The 15,000-nt window shown below is 51.1% G+C and overlaps 4 protein-coding genes across 6 annotated transcripts in view; 2 read left to right on the top strand and 2 right to left on the bottom strand.

Moving 5' to 3' along the window:
* Positions 1-3,524, top strand: part of LOC126579698 (uncharacterized) — a 4,001-nt gene extending 477 nt beyond the window's left edge. Inside the window, 3 exon segments of the mRNA XM_050243247.1 lie at positions 1-296; positions 370-568; positions 654-3,524. The exon segment at positions 1-296 is cut by the window's left edge and continues 477 nt beyond it. Coding sequence (XP_050099204.1) covers positions 1-296; positions 370-568; positions 654-3,441 — 3,283 coding nt within the window. The 3' untranslated portion in view covers positions 3,442-3,524.
* Positions 3,525-3,663: 139 nt separating this feature from the next.
* LOC126579690 (cytochrome P450 9c1-like) lies at positions 3,664-5,603 on the top strand. The gene is made up of 2 exons (XM_050243235.1): positions 3,664-3,952; positions 4,025-5,603. The coding sequence occupies exons 1-2, from the start codon at positions 3,732-3,734 to the stop codon at positions 5,340-5,342; spliced, it is 1,539 nt and encodes a 512-aa protein (XP_050099192.1). The 5' UTR covers positions 3,664-3,731; the 3' UTR covers positions 5,343-5,603.
* Positions 5,604-5,690: 87 nt separating this feature from the next.
* On the bottom strand, positions 5,691-13,103 carry LOC126579677 (uncharacterized). Of its 3 annotated transcripts, none has more exons than XM_050243213.1 (6): positions 12,531-13,103; positions 10,805-12,396; positions 10,009-10,128; positions 9,834-9,914; positions 6,857-6,996; positions 5,691-6,773 (listed from the first exon to the last, which is right to left on the bottom strand). In XM_050243213.1, the coding sequence occupies exons 2-6, from the start codon at positions 12,371-12,373 to the stop codon at positions 6,557-6,559; spliced, it is 2,127 nt and encodes a 708-aa protein (XP_050099170.1). In that variant the 5' UTR covers positions 12,374-12,396; positions 12,531-13,103; the 3' UTR covers positions 5,691-6,556. The 3 variants fall into 3 exon arrangements, with proteins under 3 accessions (XP_050099170.1, XP_050099179.1, XP_050099161.1); XM_050243222.1 differs by having other exon boundaries at positions 10,805-12,374; XM_050243204.1 differs by having other exon boundaries at positions 10,805-13,103.
* A 1,261-nt stretch (positions 13,104-14,364) lies between these two features.
* LOC126570290 (uncharacterized) overlaps positions 14,365-15,000 on the bottom strand; it is a 3,867-nt gene continuing 3,231 nt past the window's right edge. Inside the window, exon 5 of the mRNA XM_050227933.1 lies at positions 14,365-15,000. This exon is cut by the window's right edge and continues 337 nt beyond it. Within this exon, the coding sequence (XP_050083890.1) occupies positions 14,766-15,000 (235 nt within the window). The 3' untranslated portion in view covers positions 14,365-14,765.

The raw sequence follows: 15,000 nt of genomic DNA, 5'->3' as shown, positions 1-15,000 counted from the left end.
CCTTGGCCGAACCTATCTGAAGGTGGTGGCCGATTCTAGCCAGCTGTATCTGCAAACAACCCACGGCCAGAGCGTGATCGGTGGGCCGGAAACCGAGGGGCTGGTACACATCACGACTAGCGCCTGGAAAGCATTCTACGAATGGGGCCAACGTGCCGGCCTGACACCGATCTTCGTACTCGACTACCCCGTGAACGGTACAGGGGCACCAGGATGGAAACCCAAGAACGCCCTGCGGATTCTGTCCGCCGCCAGTAGCCTGGGAATTAACGAGTGCAAGTGGCAGCTCGGAAATGGTAAGCAAAGCGTAGATTCGCACTCGATCGTGTTGCTACGATCTGACCGATTTCAACCGTTTTCCTACTTCAGGCGACATCACGGATGGTGCCAGATATGTCGAGGATCTGCGCACATTCCGGACGATGGTGCAGGCGTTCGCGAAACAAAGCCAACAATGGGATGTAGTGGCGAGTGAACTGAACATCCGGTCGATGCCACTGGAAGATGCGCAGTACTTTAACGCACAGCTTGAAACAATCGTCGACGCAGTGACCATTGCTAGGTAAGCGTTTGCCGGTTCCTATGCGCACTAAGATGGTGCTTACTAAACTCCACGTTTTGCTTTCGTATCGTAGCGGTGGCGCACTGGATAGTGATGACGGTGCTGGTTGGAACGCCACTTCGCTGCTACGCGATATCCGTGTGCGTGGTCTTTCGGGGCAGCGACGAGTTCCGATTTGGCTCGATTTGAACGACGAGGAAAGCAACATTGCTCCACCCGGAACCAATGGCAATCCGACCAGTCCCGGTTGTTCCAGTACCTGTCTGCGAGAAGGACTAGCTTATGCCCGCACCCTTGGCGAGGCAGCACGTGGCGGTGCAAGTGTAGTGTTCAAGCCGCTTCACCGGGACGACCTTCGCAATCCAACACTGGCCTATCTGATAGCACTGCTGCACAAGCGTACGATCGGTCGTAAGGTGTTCTCGGTGCAAACATCCAAGCAAGCGCCGGCAGACCAGACGTCCCTGTACGCGTACTGTGGCCGTAACCGCAACGCCACCGGTGCCCTCACGGTGGTCATCGTGAACGAGAACACACTGGAAGCCAGCAACGTCACACTGAGATTATCCCAGACCCGTACCGGGTCTACGCCGGTTGAACTGTACCTCGTCAACGTGCAACACGGCCAACCGATGATAAACAATCGGGCCCCACAGGAGGATAGCAGCGATGGTACACCGGTGCGGCTGCATCCCGTTTACGCCACCACATCGTTCCGGAATGGATCGAGCTTCTACGTGCCACCAAAATCGGTCCTGTACGCGGTACTGCCTGGTGTGCAGGTGCGCGAATGTCACCACGACGTCCCGTCCGCGGTGCACAAGAAGGAACAGCAAGCTCGTCGGTACCGGGAAGCCTCACTCGAAGCCCACGACCAAGATCGCACTTCCGCTGACGCCCTGCTGCAGGATTTGATTGGCGATATCGTCGAGAATGTGCCGATGGAGGCACTGCAACGGCGAAAGCGTTGGGCGGTAGGAGAAGGAGACGCCCCGAAAAAGATTGTCAAGAAACGATTTCCTCTTCGTCGCCCTGGCCCGCCACAAAGCGCTGCAATCGCGGAAGGCCATGGTACACAAGGATCGCAGGCAGAGGTTCCAGCAGCAGCGGCGAAGGTGGCTACAGACCGGCTCGATGAGACATCGGGGCCCAAAGGGCGTAAGGCACGGCAAACGCAGGCCTACAAGCGTCAGCAGCGGCGCCTTCGGCTCAAGGAGAAGCGATCGGAGAAGCGTAACATGCTCAAGATGAAGTACCCGCTGCGGGAATCGATGCGTGAGCGTCCGAAACGGGGAGGCCAGCCACAGATGCACCACCAACAGCGGCGGCTTCTCAAACGTATGCCGATGGCGAGAGTGGGTAGCCCGAAAACGAAGCGATCCTCGCTGGCGGAAGCAGTCAACGAGCCACCGACGTTTGGTAGCGAGGAGAGCGCCGGCCGAGCAGGAACAGGCCATCGTTCCGGATTCCCGCTCGGTGACGTTCATCTTGTGATCTCGAAGGCGTCCAATGGTGAAGATGGCGTTGACTATGTCACAGAAGAGGAGAATGAGCAGGACACGGAGCATCAGCAGCAGCTGCAGCACGAAGAGGAAGAGGATCTAGAGGAGAAAATTGCAGTCGAACGGTTGGCAATGTTTGGTATGCGATCGGTCCCATCCAGACCACTGCGGCATCGTGGACCGAGACGTAGGATTAGCGTGAGCCAGCGTGACTTCCGTCGTTACACCAATCCGGAAGAGGACAGTGCGGAAGAAGACGAATGCGAACACCGGTGTCGGCAGCACCAGCGGCAGCGTGATAACCGTGGCATGATCGGAGCAGAATCGAGACGCATCGATCGGTACATGAGCATCGTAAAAGACAGCTCACGAGTCCGGGAAGAGGAAGCGGCGAGGGCCACCGAACCGCCCACTGTAAATAATGGTGAAATCCATGCGAGCATAGCCCCAAAGAAACCGAATCGTAGCGATGATAGCGAAGGCGAAGCGGAGAAGGAGAGTGATAGTATGGAAGACGAGCAGCAGCAGCAGCAGCAGCCAGTTGGCCACAGTCATGGTACGGCTTCCTCGAATCATCTGGAACCGGAAACGGAGGAGCTGGTGGGAGCAGAATCGCGGGAACCAGTCCCGGTACGGGCGCAACCACCACCGGTAACAACGTTACCACCGATCCTGCTCTACACTCCGGCACCACAAACAAGCGAGGAGCGTCAGGATCTGTTGCGTCTTCAGGACAGCTGGTCACTCGAATCCGAGGCGTCCGCGTCGGCTGAAGTGACGGAAGTAAGACCACGCTTCAAACGCTCCAACGTGGACGATTCAGAGTCCGCTGACGAAGCCGAGGTGGAGCAGGACATCCAGCGGTTGGAGGACTTTTTCCGCACCAACGCCAAGCTGCAGCAAAAGTTTGCCGAAATGTTCGATCTACTGCTCGAAGCGATCGAAGAGCTCGGTGAGGACGAAAACGATGCGAGGGAGCGGGTTGACGAACCGACGATCGACGGAGATGCAGTGGAACAGGCGGATGCGGAACCGGCGGAGCGCGTTAAGCGCAACGTGCTGCTACACATCCCACAGTCCTGGGAATCGCGGGAACGTTCCAACATGATCCAGCGACAGGAGGTGCCATCGATAGAGTCTCACGAGAATTACGTCGAACCGGGCGTATTAGTGGAGCTGCCTCGTGCCAGTACGATGCAGAGTGGTAACGAGCAGGATCATCACGCAGCGACACCCGAGGCCGAAGACGTGGGTGAAGACGTGGGTGATGGCAGTAGACCCGGGGCCTACGTTATCAAGACGGTCGTCAGCTTCATGCGGAAGGCGACGAGCGAGTTCCATCAACTGTTCTCCAACTGGTTTGGTAAAACATCGTGAGTCCGTTCACCTCCACGTAAGTTAGTAGTACACGCTTTGTAACATAGTAATTCGTTAGTAAGTTCAATAAAGCCCAATAAGGGGTGCACTGTAAAGGCGCAGGCATTTTAATTTGAATTAAGGCCATATAAGGTTCCGCCCATCGGTTTTGACGTTTCTCTGCGGTGCACAAGCCCGGCTGCATCAGCTGATCAACGGAGTTTCTCGCACGGAGGGAGCACGTTTCGTGCGTGGAAGATTGAGTTGAACCGTTTTTTTTACTTGTATAACAGTGGCCTATACCGTGAAAAATGGACCAGACAGATCTTTACTGGTTCACCTTCATCCTCGTGATGTTGGTGGGCTTCTTCACCTACAAACTGCTTACCCGTCATCTGGCCTACTTTCGTCGGTTGGGCATCGTGCACGAAAAGCCTCACCTGCTGTACGGTAACCTTAGCGACGTGCTCAGCGGTAAGCTGACGACGGTAGAGAAGATCCAGGAACTTTCCGAGAAGTTTGCCCAATCCGAGTAATGGAAACTGCCTTCACCCTTGACCACTGGACGACTCGCATACTGATAAACTCCATTTCCATTTTCCAGCATTTTCGGATTCTACAGCTACATGTCACCGGCGATCTACGTGCGCGATCCGACCATCATCAAGCGTGTCCTGCGACAGAACGGTGCAGCGCACTTTGAAAGCTATGGCTACTTTCTCGATGCCGACAAGGATCGGTTCCTCGGTAGTCAGCTGCATCTGGTGAAGAGCACGAAGGAAGCGACCGATCTGTTGGCGGTTTTGACTCCCGTTCTGAAAACGGCGTCTAATCTCGACGGGCTCACAGGAACTGTACAGACCTGTTGCCACCAGTTGATCGAGTACATCGTCTCCCGAGGTAACGAGCAGCTGGAACTGAAGAGCGTCTTTCGGAAGCACATCATGAACGTACACGCTAGCTGTACCTTCGGCAGGCAGCTGAACACGTTCGATACGGATGACTTCAGCAACGCGGACAACTTCCTGAGCGTGGCAAACAGTCTGGCTTACGGTACCAACCCGGTACAGACGGTGAAAACGATGGCTTTCTATCTACTGCCCGGGCTGATGCGTTCGGCTGGCGTACAGCTGATGGAACGGCAGGACATTGAAATCCTTCGTAAACAGTTCCAGCAAGCCATCTCAGCAAACAATGCGACCACGATTGCTCGGTTGCTAAGCGATAGGAACGCGAAAGCAGACAATCAACTTAGTGACGAGCAGCTTACCGCCCAGTGTGTGACCTTTTTCACGAAAGGCTTCGAATCGGCCGTAACATTACTTTCCTTCGCGCTGTACGAGCTGGCGCGAGACGACCCGATCCAGTCTGCGTTACAGCAAGAGCTGGAACGTGTACCGGCAAAGGCGGGATACGATTCGCTTCGTTCACTGCCATTGCTCGATGCAGTTGTCCAGGAAACGCTTCGAAAGTGGCCACCCACTCCGTTGCTGGTGCGTGAATGTACCAAACCGTACCTGGTAGCGGCTTCGGCTAATGGTGAACGACCTGCCATACCGCTGAGGGTCGGTGATAAGCTATATGTTTCCGTGTGGTCACTGCACCGCAATGCTGACCATTTTCCCGATCCAGAGCGCTTCGATCCTGAGCGGTTTATGGAGGGAAGCGGTGAAACCGCGACACTGAAGGTAGCGAACAGCGAACAACTGTACATTCCATTCGGTATTGGAAGGGGCTGTGTTGGGCAAGAGTTTGTGAGGATGGTGGTGAAGATGACGCTGGTGGCGTTACTGGTACGATTCAAGGTCACTCCCGGCGATCGGACAGAGGAACCGCTCAAGTTGATCGAATCACCCGACTCGCTGGAGGCGCGTGATGGCCTGTGGATCAATTTCAACGAGCGAAAGCGTCTCGCCAAGTAAAGTAGCGCGTTTGCGATGCGATGCCAATAGTATTAGAAACTTATTCTTTGGTAGATTACCTAGATAATTAATAGAAAAACGACGAAACAAATTTCCCTTTATCAAGAGTAAAGAATAGTGGCGTTAAAGAAGACTGAAGCATAAAGAGTTAACTTTCGCCCCAAAGATTCCGGTCCCACGAAACGGCGAAACGACATTGCACATGCGATCTGCAGCCTTAGGTAATAAATCGAAGTCAAGCTCGTAAGGTAAATTGATTATCTATCTATTTCTGAGTAGAATACAAATCACTTCACGCGTGTTCTGGTTTGTTAGTATCATTTCTTTTTTTTTGTTTTTTTTTTTCAACACCGCGGTCATTATCCTTACTCCGCTTGCAGGGTATTATCTCACCCGCTGCCTATGTCTATAGTTATCGCAATAATAACCTTGGGAAACCGTCACTACCGCCACTTGTTTAAAACATTAATACATACATTCTCCCACTATCGCGCCATCTGGTTACCGTTTTGATTATTAGCGTTTCCCTCTTGTGTTCTACGTTCGCATAGTACCTAAACCTGATGCTGATGGTTATCATGATGCCCTGTGCTTAATACAGATGGGGAGGAGGCGCCCAAACGGAACGTACACGATACTGGGCTGGGAAATTCCACTATCTAATGAAACCGGTCCGTTTCCCAATTTGATTTGAATTCACCTAGACAACACAAACTCACCGAAACTCACTGTGCTGTGCCATACATAAGCTCAGTCCCTCGGCGGATGTTATTTACACTTGACCACCATGCTTGACCCTACACACTTGTGCAAATGGTGTACCTAATCCTACGACTTATCAGTTGCCTGCGCTAAGAAAAGTGTTTTCTCGGCAATGGCTTTACATTCTCTACAAGCTGTTGTGTGCCACCGTGTGTAGCACACATTCGACGTCAAAGTACAGAAAGCGTACGGTGCAACGCGCGCGTGGGTCCCGCGGTGTCGTCGGTAGTATTTTAGTATTCAACGTAAAGATATATCACATTTGATTAACAATTTCTCTAATAAATTATTCGATTTGGTAGGAGGCGCGTCCGGCATGGGCACGGGACTGAAGCCGGACACAAAAACGACACTCGCGCAGAGCATCACTCTCCTAAGGTTCCTTCTTCTGTTCAGCAACCGTACGTAAGTCGGTCATACACAGCAAGTCACCCCGTAATACGACGTACCTTCTACTGCGCCCTCAATCGGGCTTCGCAATCACGTAGATAGCGCAGGCGAGCGGATTCACGTTCCTCCGCGTCCAGATACCACAGCGTTATGGCGTACCGGGTACGGTGAGCCGGCTGTACCTCATGCGGGTTCCGACGATCGGACCAGAAGAACAAAATACGATCGAACAGTGGCTCAATGTCGGCGACACGATCGTTGCAACCTTCCGGGAAGATTCTACGGATTGAGATCAGAATAGAGGCATTAGCATTTGCGCTCTTGTTATTGCGGTGGTCGCGCCACAACCTTACACAGCTTACCTCAGCAAACCACCACTCTCTCGCACATCCCAGTCCAGGTTCAGGTAGTAGATGGCCGTTATGCAGCGTCCATCGCGGTTAGGATTGTCGACGTGCTTCACGTAATGGGATCCGGATCCAGGATAGCAGGCCACCATCGCCTGTGAGCGTGAAAGAGAGAAAAGAGAGAGAGAAGAGTGAAATCACATTAGCATTGGATTAGAGTGTAAACTATAACAACCAAACACCGCTGGTTACTGGATGGAATGGAAAAATAGTTTGCAAATGTCCTTGGAATAACATTCTAAAACACCCCAGAGCCCATCCCTCCGTGAGGAGGCTCCAACAGTGCCCATAATACCGACCTCTGATACCACAGAGCAACCTTGCTTGCGAGAAGCAAATATTCGGCAATGGCGTACGTGACTCTGGCGCCGTGTGGTTCGTCTGGCATTGGTTTACGAGTGTGCGTCCACCAAGGGTGTTGCGCGCACATTGTGGTATTGTTGCTGGCGGTGTCGCCAGCCGTTCCGCGTGGACCTTCACCGTCGCACACAGTTGGCCAATGGAAGCGGGGGACGCACGAAACCCGCTGCGCGTTTGCGCAAACGCATTCAGCCGAACCAGCCGTGTCCGTGGTTCGCAAAAATGCGCTGAATACGACCACACCAAAGCACCAAAGCGTAAGAAAGCAGGATGGGCTTTCCTGATAAACACAGCCGGCCCATAGCTTTCGCATATACCTAGATAAAAAATGGGACTTAATCGATGGATCGGAATTTGGGCATTTATTCCCGTGGAGGGAGCCCACACCCTGCAGTCAAGGGACCTCGATTCCCGAGTTGATTCCGAGAGATAATGAGGAGGGCATTGGTGTTGGGGTTGCGGGTTTACAATCACGGCTCCCTTTCCAGAGACATTCGTCATCGTCGCGAACGCTGGGTTCCGGTTCGAATTTGACGATTTATCATTCAATTACAAGTGGGCTAATCATCGGACACTTTTAATGCGGGGTTCACTAGTCGGCTTGCAAGTGCCAAGATTAGCCCAATCGAATAGTGTATTGACGTGGCTTTATCGATCGGTGTAGCCCTGCGATTACGGTTCTATGACTAACTATTCTTGGTAGGCTCTGCTCTGAGCTCCCGGTACTTGTGGTATCGTATGAGTTAAATCAAGATCATCATCAGATTGTGAAAATTAAAAGTTGGTCTATGGATTATCTAATAATAGAAGAAGGCATGTAGCAAAAGAAATGGCAATGTTACTGTTAAGATAAGACTACCGCTCTCGGTGAAGGTTCCACAGGATTAAACGTAATCTTTTTCTCTCAGTCCCATTATGTCACGAAATAGAAATGGTTTAGCAGCCAGCTCCATAGCCAACTCAATCCCCGGGATTATGAAAGAATTAGGGTCGCATTAGGAATTCGCTCCATCACCACGAGCAACGGGAACCGGAGGTACGTTTCCGAGCCGTAATTACGCCGAAATGAACTCATCGAACCGGAGCCAGCTATATATATACGGCCTTCGCATCCCTTTTCTTATCACCGACAACCTAGCGATGTGGGTGGCAAGCATTGACACAGCAAAACCATCTGGAGAAACCATCTGAAAACCATAGGAAACCATCTGCAACAACATGCGGTGGTAGTTGGCCTGGGTGGTTGGTGCTTTGTTTTTTTACGCGCACCCATTGATCAGAGATCAGAGATCGAATCGCCCGTAGAAGCCCGTGGCAATCTGCACGTTTCACTGATTGTGCCACGGTACACGGATGGGAGTGTTTCGATTCTGGTCGGTTAGCCCCGATAAATGGTTGACGAGAGGATGCGGAAAGATCGATAAATGACGATCACGAGGGTTGCATCAATTTGTAATTTCGTCACAATCAATGCTCAAGCACCGTCATCCACCGTTCCAGCGAAGAAAAAAAAAGCCATTGATGATTGAAGTCACTTCCCGTTTATCTTTAAAAGTCTTCGTCGCACATTAGGTCATCAAGCGACGAGGATGCATCGCTGATCCGTTCAATTCTAGGTAATGTGCCTCCGTCTGGGCCCTAATCGAACGTGCTATCCTTGAGCAAGCATCAACCCAACAAGATAAGTGACGTGAACTCACATTGTATCCACGACGCGCCGGCTGAGAGGGCCACCGCGGGAGTCTATTTGTTCCAGGGTTTCTGGACTACGTGACTACATCTCGCGTACGTCGAAGATACCGAGAATCGCCCTTCAATTGCCCTATCCCGGTGGCCATTCCCATCTCACAGATGCGTTTTTCAAGGTTGACAAGTTCCCGCTTGTTGACGAATCGTAAGAAGGAACGAAAGGAAGACAAACAAACTGCGCGGGTCGGCGGTGGCTCCGAGGTTCCACGTGCAATCGGGAGGGGAGCGAGCAACGAGCGCTCTCCAATGGAATCTTCCGCGCTGATGGCGACAAAAGAAAAAAAAAACAATAGTAAACACAATCCCGAGCCGAGAGAGTGCCACGGATGCCGACGAAAAGCCTTCGGCTCGAAACGCACGTATACCGGGTGTGCGCTTCCCGCGCAAGACGGGACTCGCACCATAACCTGGGCCAACGACGGGTACCGAACCGGGCTACGGGTCCCACTTCCCAACCCATTTTTTGTCCGGCAGCTGCTGCTGCTTGGTTTCGGGAGGGGAGAGAGAGAGAGACGAGACGGAACGAATGAAAGAGAAAGAGAAGCGGCCGCCTCCGTCGAAAGGCGTGCACGTGCGAGCTCACGTACGCACCGTGACTTGAATGTCGTGCAACATGGGGTGTGCGCACGTTGGTATACCCAGGCTACTCACCACCGCAGCTGCCGTGTAGCAGCATCACCGGACGCTGAACTCGGCCGATGTTTTGGCCTTCGCCGTTCGAAGCGTGGTTCTAGAGAAGCACGTGCAGAAGCGCGCTATGAGTTTCTGTTGTTGCGGAAGAACAATTTCTTTGCCAACTACGATGCCTTTCCACTTTACTTACCTTCGTTCGTTCTTTTATGTTGTAGGTGCCAAGCTTGCCATTGTTTTTCATCCGTTTGCAGCAGGTAATGACGGCATCAACCTAGCAGCGATTGGGAAAAAAACGAATATGATCAGATCCATCAAATTGATGTTGGCAGTTTCGTGCATGATCCCAGTTTGCTTTAACCACTTACCCGATTGATAAGGTACCCAACGCTGCTGCATCCTGGTTCCTGCCCATCGATCCAGGTGATTTTGTCGCCCCGTATGTGGCGAAGATTCTTTCCGCCACGATTCGAAACCAGCTGTCCGTCCTGGGGTTTTTTTTTGGCGAAAAGAAGAAGGGACACCAATCAACAATCGACCAATTAAAATCGATGTGCAGCACGTTTCCATAGACTAAGTAGGCTAAAAGAAGACAGGGTTTCTCCCAGCGCAGCACGACGCCGACAGAACACAGTATGGGGGATTGGGAACCACATAAAACGCTTTTCTTTTGATAAGATAAGCAAAGCAATGCCGACAGGGCCACACCGTTATTGTTGCGGTTTCCACAACAAAAAAAAGGAGGAACAGAAAGAATGCTGCATAAAATATGCGAAGAAATCGCAAGATAAAGATAGCCTTGCGTTGATAAGAAACTTGACCGTTTGGTGCAAAACGAAGGCATCAGCGTAAAAGCAGAAGGAGCGTTGCAACCCATATAACAAATAGATGCATTAATGTAAAAATGATAAGATTTGCGTCGAAATGCACACGAAGAAACTACAACAATTCAGTGGTGTTTGAAGGCAAAATGGGTGCAGTTGAACACCATTGCCAGCACCACCCTTAAAGATTGTTTGTGCATCCATGAATCATCTGTCGTGCAATGTGCATCGCGGTACAATCAACCGACCCATGGCAACGAAACGATCTAGTTCCATATTCGATTAGATTTCAATTGGCGCTTTTTATTTATGCATCCAGAACATTCGTCAGCAAACTTACCCGGAAAACACCCGACGAGTACATTCCGGTCACTTCGTTCAGGACCTGGAGGCCACGTTCACGACCGAGAAAATTGTCCAGCACACAGACCCCGTACTCGTTCATGTCCCGTATCAGGCTGGTGCACGCTTCATGCAGATCACTGTCGGTATCGAAGGAATCGATCGAGGGAAAGCTGGATTCCGTTTGCCGGACCGGACCCGAGGTTCGTTTATCCACAGCCGGATGGTCCTTGGGGATGCCATTCTTAACACCGTTTAACTGGTCCAGTTTTGCATTGAGCAACGCATTCACCGATTCACTTTGTACCACCGACGACGATCGCATCGCAGACAGAATGGTACCACCATCGACGGACACACCGGGGCCCTGCTTTTGGCGCATCGTGGCGGTGATCGGTTGCTGTGGTTTCGATTGTGGTTGCGTTTGCGGTGGCATCACCATTACACTTCCCGTGTGAGGCAGATGCATCGCCTGCTGCGTAAGTTCTGGGCCACCAATTAAACGGGCACTTTGGTCACTCGCTTCAAACACCTGCCCTGCGCGCTGCCGAAGGCAACCGTTGTCACTAATGATGGTATTGTTGTTATTGAGAAACAGTCCGGCGTCGGATTCGTCACCGGTAAAGCTCTGGTTGTTGTTAGTCACTAGAAAATCACTTTGAGACAACTGTAGCTGTTGCTGCTGCTCGTTCGCTGTACCATCGAACACGTTCAGATTGTTGATGTTGTTGAGAAAGTTGTTCTCGTTCAGTATGTGGTCCACGTCGATCTGATCGAGATCCACTAGCTCCTCCGCTGAGGCGAGCGCTTCGATCGGAAATAACTTTGCGACTGCCAGCTCGTTCAGCAGCTCATCACCACTGTCGCTGCCGCTCGCGTCCGATGCCAACAATGTTGCTTGCGGGTGCTGCTGTTGCTGTTGCTGCTGCTGCTCCTGCGTATCGTACCCCATCGGCGGAGACGTTGTTATTGCTGGTGACGACGGCTGCTGCGATTGTGTGAGTAGCGCCTGCTCTTGCAGCGATCCGATGTTTACATTCGACGATAGATACGCACCATCACCGCCGTTGGATGTGTTCGTTCTCGCGGGATCTAGCATTTCTGCACGTACGCCTCCCGAGGTGGGCAGAAAGATGCTCTCGGGTAGCTGGCCCGCCGCAACCAAACCACCTCCTCCATTCTGGTACAACAAATGGACGGCGGTCTGTGGTGATGGGATCAGATGTTCCGCTTGAACTGCACCCACGGCCATGCTCTGACCAACCTGCTGCTGCTGCTGCTGGGGAGGGAGCTGATGAATGGAGCGGCACTCTAGCTTATGCACCTTCCAGTCAATCCGCTGATGGTCCACCGAGCAATAGTAGGCAATCTGGCAGCGGCTGCACCGTCGTAAGCCCTCGCTCACACCACAGATTCGGCACTGGTGCTGGAAGTGTCGGTGCTGCTGTACGACCATCGGGGTGCACACACTCGGCGCCTGCAGATAGCTGGTGAACCGTGGACTGGTACCCTCCATTACACACTCAAGCTGTTGCTCAACAACATCCTCCGGGCTGCCACCGTTCATACTGCACAGAGCACACAATCAATCTACAATTGAAACACAATATGTTCTCGTTGTCGCGTGGGGCAAGTGGCCGATGGACGGAATGATGGCAAACGAATCTTGCAGCCAAGCACGGCTGCCGTTACTCCGGTAAAACCTAAATGGAGCAACGTCTTACCTCCGTGGCCTTGGGTGACATTGTCGAGTCACACGTCGCTAATCCCGGACCGCTGCTGCTCCTTCCGTTCCATTTCTCCCGATTTCATCCCACCGACCACACATTCTACATTCGAGTGACCAATACTACTTGCGGCGAGGATGCACCCCACTTCCGCCCACCCGACGAAGGGGTTGGTTTTGCGGTGATTTTCGCTTTCACTGACACCAATCCCGCGTGAAACTGTGAGAAGAGAGCGTGGCCGATGGCGGTGTAGGGGTCTGACCGACGGACAACCAGGCAGCGCTACGGAGTCGAAACTTTTCGCCGATTTTTCTCGGCAGGATATGCTGACGAACGCTCGCTGCTAATCGCACAATAATCGGACCCCTATACCCACACGAACAAAGATGGCCTTGCCTTAGAAGGGCAATATCTGCTTCCGTCGTGAACTAAATTTGCCAACTTTGGCGAGGCGGGTTGCGCAAGATTCCAGTTTTGCACGCCTTTCCCGGAATCGCGATAATTTTCCTGGTTGGCTGCGGTGGCGAAGGTGAAAATCCTCGCAACCAGGATGCACTTATTTTTGTTTTTCCGAAGATATCGCGAACTGTCAAAAGCGCCACACAACACACACAATCAAAAAGAGAGGGAAAAAGCGGCTGCAACCCAAGTGAGCAAAGTGCGCCATTAAAGGTGGCCAAAAGCGTGCCCTTGTCCCAGAATATTCAGTACGGCATGGCGTAGTTTTGTCCTCGAACCGGTTCCACACCATGGTGCGGTTTTGGTACTGTTCCTCAAGGGTTTCTTTCGAGCATCAGAGAACATTTTCATAATAATTGTATTTTTGTAGCCGGCGATACATGAAGCGTAAACTCAAGCGTAAATATAAAATTAATTTACACTTGAACATGTTTACATGACCGGGTTGAGACGTGTAATCCGAATTACACTGAACTTTAATCGACTTTTGTGAGAAAAATAGGATCTTTTTTCCGAAGAAAAAGATTAAAAACGCTAGTAATGATCACTCACTGTTAATGCAAACCACAAACAGGAAATATAGAGAGGCAAATCGCTTGCAAACAGCGTTTACGCTAGGATTTATGCTCCGTGGACCTATAATCTTTTTTACACCGTGTAAACGGCAATTGTAAACTTTTTGGCATTACATTCTGAGTTTATACGAGAGTTTATGCTTCGTGTATTCCGGCCTTGTTACTTTTTATTTATTTTATTATAGCATGTATCACTATTAGAGCAACACTAAAGCCTTTCGTGGCACAGAAATCTCGGAAAACACCTTTTTACGACACCTTTTTACACGACGACGCCAAGAACCTTCTTTAAGCGTAAACTCCGGCAAGTTGGTCATCGTTTAAAGAATGTCCTCCATCCTTAACGGCATCTGTGTCATCTTCGGCACCTATAGCACCGAAAAGATCGAGGAAAATGATTGATTTTTACGATTAAAATCATTTTTTTTGCTGGAGCAACTTACCGAACTGCATTCGCGCAAACACTTTGACAGATCGGCTGTCCTGTTCCGATTCGAGGACAAGAACCGCTAAATTGTCCCAGAATTGATTTGATTTTCAACTTTGAGCGCCATACCGATTCAAATGTCTCATTGGGAATTTAGGTCGGTTCGCTAAAAGAATAAAAATGTGTGTTTACTCATCAGAAATTAACAAAAGTAAACTTACAGACATTTAATGCAGATCCATAATTTTAATGCATCTTGAATCGATTAATTCCTTCTCCGTCGACTTCCGTTGGCTTGCGAATTGACTTCGTTTCCTGGGGGAAGAATTGTTTTCTCAAGCGAAATGAAAGCACATTCAAACGAAACTGCTTTTTCGAACGATTCTTCTTATTGCTAATTCTTCATTTTCATTTCCTTTTGTTTCTTCATTTCCCTAAGCATCATGCGAAGAAACGGCCACCGCACGCTTCCGGATACCGTGCGCAGACGGCGAGTCCGACCAACCGACAGACACTTAGTTGAGCTATAATATTCTCAGTTTTAGTAACATACTCTCTCACTTTTGTGTGTTTTACCCTACGCTTCTTTTTCTGTACATCATAATGCCGATTCCACTCGCTTTCGCAGCTGGCCAGCCATTCATTCTGGCTGCCGGTTAGGCGTTGGTGGAGGACTGAGTTTCAAATAAATAATACTTATACCAGGTGAGTGTGGTGTGTGTACTGAACGCATGTGTAAAAAGAGAGGGTAGGGAGGTTTGCTTGTCGTTTTTAGCTGCTACCTATACAACATAAACCACCGTCCAGCTTGTTGTAGTGCAGTCGATAAATTCTCCGACAACCGGTTGAGTATGCAAGCAGCAGATTACCATCGCTGGCAGCTGAAGGAACAGAAGCCGGATCCGGTGGAAGCGCAGCCGATGCGCCGGATACCACCGCGGCGGGATCACTCGTGTGGACCCCACTGGCTGCCACCTGTGCTTGTGCCGTGCCGCTCGAATTGCGT

Source organism: Anopheles aquasalis, chromosome 2, assembly GCF_943734665.1.
Source record: "Anopheles aquasalis chromosome 2, idAnoAquaMG_Q_19, whole genome shotgun sequence".
Taxonomy (NCBI): Eukaryota; Metazoa; Arthropoda; class Insecta; order Diptera; family Culicidae; genus Anopheles; species Anopheles aquasalis.
Note: the sequence above shows the minus strand (reverse complement) of the source record. Positions and strands in the feature narration are given on the sequence as shown.